Source organism: Zingiber officinale, chromosome 2A (assembly GCF_018446385.1).
Source record: "Zingiber officinale cultivar Zhangliang chromosome 2A, Zo_v1.1, whole genome shotgun sequence".
Lineage (NCBI taxonomy): Eukaryota > Viridiplantae > Streptophyta > Magnoliopsida > Zingiberales > Zingiberaceae > Zingiber > Zingiber officinale.
The window spans coordinates 84,331,259-84,340,933 of NC_055988.1; the positions used below are offsets into that span (position 1 = coordinate 84,331,259).

Below are 9,675 nucleotides of genomic sequence, written 5' to 3' on the forward strand. Positions count from 1 at the left end.
GCTTTATCAAATGCTTCAACATTTCAAGGTCCATCTCTCTCCGAAAACCCTGCTGCCATCATTTAACACAATGGAATCCTTGCAAATTTAGGCGTTAATCTCATTTAATTTCTTGAGTTTAACTGCTGGTGCTAAGTAATTCTAACAGAAGCTAACCATCTCTCAATTATTGTCGCAGAGGAAGAACATGTCTCAGCTCCTCTGGATGTCTCCATGGCAACAGCCCACTCACATGGTCGCTTATGGGCTTCGAAGGTCATCAAGGAACTTTGCCTAATGCCTCTGAACCCAATGAAATAGGTAAACGTTCAAGCATTATTTTTTTTTTTAAATTCTTCTCAAAGAAAAGGTTTGAATTCATCGAGTCCAACAACTGTTCATGTTTCGGATGCTGCAGCAGTAGATGCTGGAATTTGCTTCCAGTACTCCTGGAAAGAAGCCTTATCCGGACTGGAAAATTTTTTACTTGACCATGAGCTCCCTCAGTTCAGAATATGAATTTTGATGATGTTTGATCTCCACACTTGAAGATTTCATGAACTCATGCTAGTAGCCCCGGGACAAATGTAGGGGTAGGATTCTTTTTTTCAACTTTTTTAAGCAGGGATCCAGTGAATTAACTGATAATATAATTTTTTTTTAATACATAGTTGACAGAACACTGTACTAATAAGTTATTTATTACTAGTACTCCTTGATTTATTTTGATAGAAATTGAAAATTTTTTATTACATCGGACCGAATGATCACCCTTATAATTAATCAGCGTATTTGAACATTGCAATTAAAAAATAATAAAAAAATGAAGTTAGATCATATATATAAATTTTCTTGTATTAGACTTTTTTGTAACATTAAAATTTTTATAAGATATCAATAATTGTTTTCTATTCGGATGTTATCTTAACTTTATTTACATTTTATAATATCGTCATAACATAATAATATTAGCTTTGCAGATATAATTGTGTTAGGCCTTATTATTATTGTAATAAGAATATATTTAATTAACACTTAAACTCATTTATATTCATAATTATAAATATTTTTTATTTTTTATAAGAATAATAAAAATCCTCACTAATAGTAATTTATAAGGTGAATTTAAAATACTTCTTGATTAATATTTGACGATAATAATAAATATCTTTTCTACTTTATAATATGATTAAACATTATCACTAATAGTTTTAGTTAATTTTAAGACTGTAACAGTAAGAAAACTATGTATATCCTTTCTTTAAATATTTTTCCTTTTTTTAATGCATATACTACAATTAATTTACCATTTTTTCCTCACAAAAAAGACCAAGGATAAACTACAATATAGGATTGCACAAATGCCGAAGCCTTTTGGTCTTTCGGCAAAATAAAGTTCCTTATCCCGATTTCATCCTCGCGCTGAACTCTGAGGCGGAGCGGCAGGATCGGGCTGCGCAGGGTTGCCGCTCATCGGCTATGGAGAAAGGTTCGGTCGCCGGCGGTGTAGGTGGGGGCGCTTCGGGTTCGGGCTCAGCCGGCGATGGAGATCCGGCGTGGAGTGCGCCCCAGGGAAAATCCTGCAAAGGCTGTCTGTATTTCTCCTCGATCCTCAAATCCGACTCTCGGAGCCCTATTTGCATCGGCCTCACGAGGCCCCTCGAAGATGGTTCGATTGCTCCTCCCTCTCTTTGTAGATTGATTATTCATTCTTCTGCATGATTTGAGAATTGATATTTTAGGGATAATTTTGTTTCTGGATATGACGGAGGTGAATCGTTGATTTACCTAATCGATGATGGGTAGCGATTAATCTAGTGATCTGGGAAGGCATTTAGGTAAATTTTGTAAACGCGATTTTACTTGGGAGCATGACCCAACATGCCTTAATGTAGACGAAGAAAAGGATTGTCGATTTATGAGACAAAAAAATGACAATGACCCGTGAACATGAATTTGAATCTCAGTACAACCTTAAGATAAGAAAAAAAATTCACGTAGTTGGGACTAAATAGGGCTGCACGTCAAGTAGTATCATCATCCCTCATTGAACTTGGTTTTTGTTGATTTTTTTTTTTTAAAAAAAAATATTGATCAGCATGGATGAATTACTAATTTACAATTATTCGTGAACCTTTACTAACTGGAGCAATAGATGGATAAAATAGGGCAATTTCCCCCTTGTCTATGTGATCCCTGGGTTCTTTAGTATCTAGTTCATAATACTTTTTCTTGATAATTCGTAAAACTAGGGAGTATGTTATGCACACCTACGAAGTTTTAAAAGCATAAAACATATATAAGTTGTTTGTAGTCAAGTTGCCGCATACCACAGAGGCATGTGGGTATGTTATCACATTAAAGAATATTAAAATTAGTTATATCAAGAAAATGCATAAAATAACGGATAGAAAAGCTCATCTACAACATATATCAAGTTAGTCAGCCAAACCAATCTTCCTACAAAAAGTCACATTTGTCACGTAAGATGTTAATAAATTAATAAATAATTAAATATCAAGATTTTTTTACATCTATCACATAGACACCGATATAATCAATCTAAGCAGTTCATGAAATACAATTTTTGTGATTGACCTTAGCAGTGTAAAATATTAAAACAAATAACATATTGATTATTAACCAACTTAAGTTGGATTAATTTTTCCTTTTATAATTGAAATTTATTTGATAAACTTGTCAATAATGGATTTAAGTTGATTTTCTACTACAACTTTGTTGCATATTTGGTCCACATGTTGGTTGTGGCCAAAAAAACATTCAACATTGTTTCAATTTGATTTGACTACATATTGAATGCTGATATTGTACAATATGCAATTGCCCTCTCGTTTATGACAATATTGCACACCACATTCAATATCCTTCGTAATTTTTAAAGCTATATTATCATATCATTAAAGTATAATAATTTTCATGGTGTGTCACTGTCATGCACCCATAGCTGTGTCTAAAATTTTGATGCTTTTCCAGTGAATCCTCATGACTCACTTTAAAAAATCATAATGACTAATTGACAGCTAGATCCATATCTGTGTTGAACACTCATAGCTGATTCCCATGACCATAGAAGTTCTTGAACATTGATTTACTAGATAATTGTGTTGTGCCTTCTTTCTAAATGCTAGGAACTAGGAACATGTTGGTCTCTTTTCCTTTTCATTGATTCTTCTCAAATTTTCATTTAAAGTAATAAATTAGGCGCTTGCTTTATAAAACTGTATATGAAACTTAGGTATAGTACTTGAAAGAATGAATGGATAAAGTACCTAACTAATTCTTTACTTAGCTATAAATGTCCAAATTTATATGCAAATTTACTCAAATTATACACTAAACAGAAACACTTATTGTGCTTATTAAAAACCTAGGTAAATACATTTCTAATATAGCTGCACATTTGAGTTGATTCAGAGATGCTCAAATATGACAACAATACTCCAGTTCATCTCAACTCTTTGGAGTCAATTGCATGGATCTTATCTAATATCTCTTTGAAGGGGAGCCTTAGCGCAATAGTAAAGTTGCTTCCTTGTGACCGGAGGTCATGGATTCGAGTCTCTAAAACAGCCTCGTGTAAAGTAGGGTAAGGTTGTGTACAATGCTGGAGCTTCGTGCACCGAGTTGCCCTTTAATTGTTCCTTCAATTCTTTTTTTATTATGGAAATAAAATTTCATGTATTCAATTTTAGTTGTAGTCAACTTGAATTTTTTGCTTCTTCTAAAACTTCTAGCCCATAACTGTGGATTTTTCAAGTATAAAACTGATATTTCACATTTTGCAGTTAGTTATTTTTAATCTTATCTATTAGTGCCTAGCTACATTGTGGGAGAATCTGAGTTGGAAGCCGATAAAGAAGGTCGAAGCCTCTCAAACTTCAAATATGTTTGTGTTGGTTATTCAGTATTTGTAAACAGCAAAGATGGCTCCATTCAAAATCAAGAGAATGCTACTAAATTGCCTTTCTGTGCTGGTCTTGAGGTATTTTTCCTAATTAGAACTTTGTTGCTCTTGTTTAAGTTATAAACTTCTGATATCATGGTCACTTTTCAACACTAAATGCTTTGTAGATCTTGATAAAAAAAAAACTTTTATGATGAACAGGTGCAACAGAAAAAAAAATATCTCTTGCATATTTATGTTTGCTGTGAATCCATTCACTACAATAGACAAAAATAATACATAGACATTGCTTTCATTCAAGAAAAGGATAAATGCAAAATTCTTTTGAGTTGATAATTATTTTAAGTTATTTTAAATTAGCAATGTTTGAGGAAGCAACATCTGCTAGATGCTCTTTTTCTTGTTTCTTATTCAACTTTGACTAGTTAAGGTTGGGGAATTTTTAGAGTGATGTCATCTCTTTTTTCGGTAAGTTTAGTAAGTAAAAGAGAAAACAGAGGAAGTGATGCATGACAATAACCATTGTCTTAATCAACATGACTTCAGCTACCACAGCTACTAAAATGGATATAAGGAAAAAAGTGCAAATGGAGCCTGACAAAAGAAGGAGAAATGTAGTTCCTAAAAGGAGTACCACTGGTTTGCCATTAGATTTTTGCCACTTGTCATCTTGTAGTGAAAGTGGCAACTCTAAAGCATAGGTTCTATACTTGTTAAATTAGTTCAATTAAATATGTGGCATGTCTTAGAACATTCAGTGGATGAATGTCACGGTTTAATGTCCCAATTGTTTATGTGGTTATTTGTTTAGGCTTTCAGAAACCGATCAAACACTGCCCTTGCTGCATAAACTAAAAGCAACAACTATTGTCAAACCAAAATGGGTTGTAGGCTGTCAGTGAGTGCACTGGCGGAGGAGTTTGCATCTAGAAAATCAAACTAACCACACAACTTTGTGATTTCATTATTTGGGTGTCTCGTTCTTGGAACAATTCTACTGCAATGGAATTTCTGTCCTACAATTTCTACTCGCGCACTTAATTTTTGGAATTGGTTGTTAGCATTCGTCTATTTGTGGCATATGATGCATAAAAATAATATAAGGATTTTGATAAGATCCACAGTTGATGAAAAAACTTGCTGTTTTGAATGTGCTGCTGCCAAATGTATTCATTAGTATGAAAATTAATTTTTTAGTGGTAAAAGACACTTTGATAGGTGAATAACAAGCAAAATAATGATGACTAGATGGAACTTATGCTACTTACTACTTGGCTTAGTAGGCATTGATCACCTCCATTCTGTGGTATATAACACTTTCTAGTTAAATCAAGGCTAATTCTTATGCTCTTTCTCAGAAAACTGCTAGATTTCTCTTTTTCTCTTTTTAACATCTCAGAATCCTGAAAAATAATTTGCAAATGGGAACTATTGGAAATTCTTTTCAGCAACTAGAGAATATTCTTGTTGAATTTGCTGACATTGGATGTCAATGTGCAAACCCTCATTCAAGTCTATTCAAGCGAACTTTATCTGTAAGGTCAAGTTTATTTTCAGACTAAGTCTATCATCATTTGCAGTACCTTTTTCTGGCATGCAAAATAAGGGATATGATTCCTAGGACCCTCAACAATCTACTTGGAAAAGTTTACCAGCTTCTATACTTGCATTCTCGACAAGTGTTCAAATATTTGCTCCATTGATCTTAAAATGTTTTGCATTTGCATTGTCGTGTTTCTATCTCTATTGCTATATTTACAATTGTATCCTTTTTAAGCACAGACATGTATGCGTTGAAGTATGAATGTCTATTTCTAGCTGATATGGATCTTGATGATATGCCAAATTTTTTCACAGCTATTAGTGGATAGAAGGACATCAACAGAACGTGTGCCTGTTCATGTGCAGAATACAGAAGGTAATTCTAGAGCCTGTGCTTGTTTTATATGACTAAGTTTGTAAGATTAGCGTGGAAGTCACTTAGCTTATGAAACTTTTAGAATGCTAAGTAGTTATAACTTTAGAGTAGAGCCGTAGGTGCATTTGATACCACAAAGACAGCTTATATTGTTTCTTAGTAGAGACTACATACACGATGTGCTTAAATGAAATTTCTTCATTGTAGGTGGCTGTGCTTAGCCGACTTCACCTTCTGGGATAAGGCTTGATTGTTATTAACTATATGCGGGAAATAGTGCACCATTGAACCATGGATCAATTGGTCCATTGCTCACTATGTTATATTTTCTTTATCTAGACCTTCGATGATATTTTTTCAGAAAATGAGTCTTTATTTTTTTTTATGTTTGAAATTTGTCATAATTTATTGTGTTTATGTTGACTGCTGAGATAGCTGCTGGCCTAGATACGAAGAATCTGTTTATGGGACTTGTCCTTTTTTTTCTTCTTTCGGTCATGGGAATAGGGAGGGGAAGAGTGGAGAAGCACCAGTAGCAACAAAGAAGACTGCTATTAGTCAGGAAAATGGGATTGTGTTCAATTGTGTCAATTTAAGTAAGTCCAACTGGCAGTAGTTAATTTGATCATTTAAAGAAATCTAATTAATTCCAATACTAGTTGTCCTAACTTTCTTTAAGGATTATTTAATTTGGATCTTAAAAAATACACTAGGATACTATAAGATTCTATGCTCATATCAGATGAACGATACTTCTCTACTATTTATTTGGTATAATTAGTAGTCGAGTTTCTATTTGGAAGTAAACAAGCTATGTGAAAGGACTTTTAAGATTAAAACTCATTTAAGTTGCTCTTGGCATACCTTGGCATCATGGCATGCTATGGTACTGACCTTTACCTTTTACCTAATGCTTTAACCAATTCGCAATCTCCCTAACCTGACCTCTTTACCTCGTATTTAATCAGTATCGGCATCAATGTCTATGCATGTGTGTATAAAAGTCCTCCTAATCACATTCGACATTTTGCAGAAGCTCCTACTCACTTCCAACCAGCCAAAGCTAAACCAGAGAATGCATCAAGGAGCAACTTCTTCGACAAGTATGCTTTTGTTTATCGCCCCCCATTACTGATATCTAAGTGTAGTTTCCAGTTTTCCTTCTCGAACATAGCGTAGGCCGAATACAAAAAATACAAAAACTGTTTGTGATTTAACTTTTTATGTAAAGAAACAAAGCCAATACATAAATAAATAAATCTCTGAATCTTTTCTTTTGATGCAGATTTACGAGGAGTGCTGGGATTGTGGCCTTGGGCGTGGGTAGAAACCTTGTTAGAGTGGGTTATTCCATCAAGAATAACTTCGAAGATATATTATACGATCGCAAGCGTCCCAAGTAATGGATTGCAATATGGTATATATCTTATTGTTATAGGCCAATGACCAGAATTTACTGTCTCCATGAAACTATACGATGGAGACAGAATGGGTTAGGGATGACCCAATTCATCCAAGCCATTCGGGTTTACTTGTAGGATAATTTACTCTTGAAATTTTCTTTTGCTATAATTTTTATGGATAATTAATTATGTTCTCTTGATTTACTGTCATACTTAAAATTGAAGTTGCTATAATCATCTTCTATCAATCATGATAATCCTGCTAATACGTTCGATCATGCCATACAGATCAATAAATAATAGGTAAAAATCAAAAGAACGGTATCTTTCATTTATTATATATTTTTTTGTTGTTATTTTTTTTATGTAGTTGGAGCGTCTATGAAATGGTATGTAATTATAACAGTTAGGTAGTTATAATATAATTATAGCAGTTATTATATTATAATTTTCGCCATCATAGTTATAAGAACTTAGTTTCTACAACATAACTATTCACAATTTGACTCATAGTTGCCATTGGATTGATCGCTACTTAAAAATATAATGTAATATTAATTAGTTTAGTCGGTTAAAAAAAAAAGTTAAATATCTGGATTAAAAAAATAGATAATATAATATTAACTAGTATTGATGAAAAATAAAATATTGATTAGAGATAAAACTATATTATAGTGTTACTAAAGATAAAATATTTATAATGTAACAACCGGTAAAATATAGTATTATTAAAATATTTATAATGTAACAACCGGTAAAATATAGTATTATTAGTATGGACGAGAATTAAAATATCTATATTATAGGCTATAGAGTTTTTGAATCATAAAATAATATTAAAAATAATGATATTTTTCAAAAAATAAAATAAAGATGGGATATTCTTTTTTATAATTCCAAGGACATTCTTTTAATTTTTTAACCATAACTAATTACGTAAAACAATTATTTATTTATTAAAAAAATTTATGTACTAAAACCCGCTGCTCCGGCGGTCCAATTTACCGCATTCCCCAGCTGGCGAAATAGTTATTCGCGTGCCCTTCTACATCAAAAACACACTTTCCCTTTCCTTCGTGTGCCATTCCGCACGCCAGCCAATCCTGCCCGCACCATCATTGGTCAAATCGCGAGTGAGTTTCCGTGGGCCCTCGGATTAGTGGACCGACCTGGAGGGTTCGGTCTAAGTTCAGAAAAGCAGGGTCGACGAAGCATCACCAGCCACTCCCAACAGACTACCTATTTAAAAGGAGAAAGGGAGAGCGAGAGCCGGATCCCCTAGAAGTGCCTCCCTAGGCTTCTCCCATTCGTAGCCATCTTATCCGTCCGCATAGGATTTCATACGTCGGATGCTAGACACGCGTGGCTTGGAAATTTTTATTTTAAATCGCACGTGCAGTTATTGCAGCACAGCTAATGACGACTCCACCAAATACCTTGTTCGTCTTCGTCAAAGCGAATGGAAAACGAGTCTCTTGAAGGCGCAATTAAATAACGCCGATAAGATATTAAATGCGGCATATCGGCATCCGCGACGCCGCTTCGTGTCGGAAACGGTACGCATCGCTTAGACGTCACATTAATCAAATTCTATAAGTTGAAACCGGAAACGAGGAAAACACGCATGTGGAAACTTCACTTCGCCCCCCTAGAGTCTCGTTTTTTTATTCAAGACCTTAGCTTTTGATATATTACACTTCAATCTTTAAAAGACCCTCTTTGCTTAAATTGTCAAACTAACTTTGGTCTACCGTAATTTGACAAGTTAACGTGCAACGTGAGTTTATTTGTGTGTGTATATTATCATATTTAGGAGTGAGAGTTTATTTGTGTGTGTATATTATCATATTTAGGAGTGAGGAAAAGTTGAACAAATCGATTGTATCTTGAATCAATTGAATTTTTAAAATTTGATTTAGTTATTTTGATATTTCATTTCTTTAAAAAAAAATTATTAATATGATTCGATTTCAATTTTAAAATCTTTTATTCTATTAAATTGAATAAATTGAAATACAAAAATTGAACCGATAAATTTCTCATGTTAAAAAAATTCGATTTCAGTTTGTGTTAAATTTCCCATGATTTCATCTTTGTTAAAAAAAATTGATTAATTTAGTTAACGACGATTCGATTTATTTGATTTTATTAGAAAATTCAATTAATTTAGTTAGTTTAAAAAAATTAATTTAATCAATTTAATTTAATTTTAACTAAATACTCCACCTTAATGGTATTATGTTAAACCATGTAACACTATAATAAATATACATAATATATCAGATGATCGAGTTTAATAACATGTTTTGATCACAGTTAGATAACTATTTATTTTTATGATCTATTTTAGCTCAATCTTATTGTCTCATATTGAAATTATTATACATGTTTGATCTCTTCAATCGTAATTGAAAAAAAATAAAAAACTTCTATTACACTCATCAAACAAA

The 9,675-nt window shown here is 33.0% G+C and overlaps 1 protein-coding gene across 1 annotated transcript; it reads left to right on the plus strand.

The window, feature by feature from the left end:
- The first annotated feature begins 1,326 nt into the window (after positions 1–1,326).
- On the plus strand, positions 1,327–7,435 carry LOC122041385. Its single transcript, XM_042601040.1, has 5 exons — positions 1,327–1,648; positions 3,813–3,982; positions 5,762–5,822; positions 6,856–6,925; positions 7,108–7,435. Exons 1-5 carry the CDS (start codon positions 1,459–1,461, stop codon positions 7,223–7,225), a joined length of 609 nt encoding a protein of 202 aa, XP_042456974.1. The 5' UTR covers positions 1,327–1,458; the 3' UTR covers positions 7,226–7,435.
- Positions 7,436–9,675: the final 2,240 nt, after the last annotated feature.

Coding starts and splice junctions, on each gene's coding strand:
- LOC122041385 (XM_042601040.1), top strand. CDS start 1,459: ATGGAGAAAGGTTCGGTCGCCGGCGGTGTAGGTGGGGGCGCTTCGGGT. Junction 1,649..3,812: donor CACGAGGCCCCTCGAAGATG/GTTCGATTGCTC, acceptor CTTATCTATTAG/TGCCTAGCTACATTGTGGGA. Junction 5,823..6,855: donor TCATGTGCAGAATACAGAAG/GTAATTCTAGAG, acceptor GACATTTTGCAG/AAGCTCCTACTCACTTCCAA.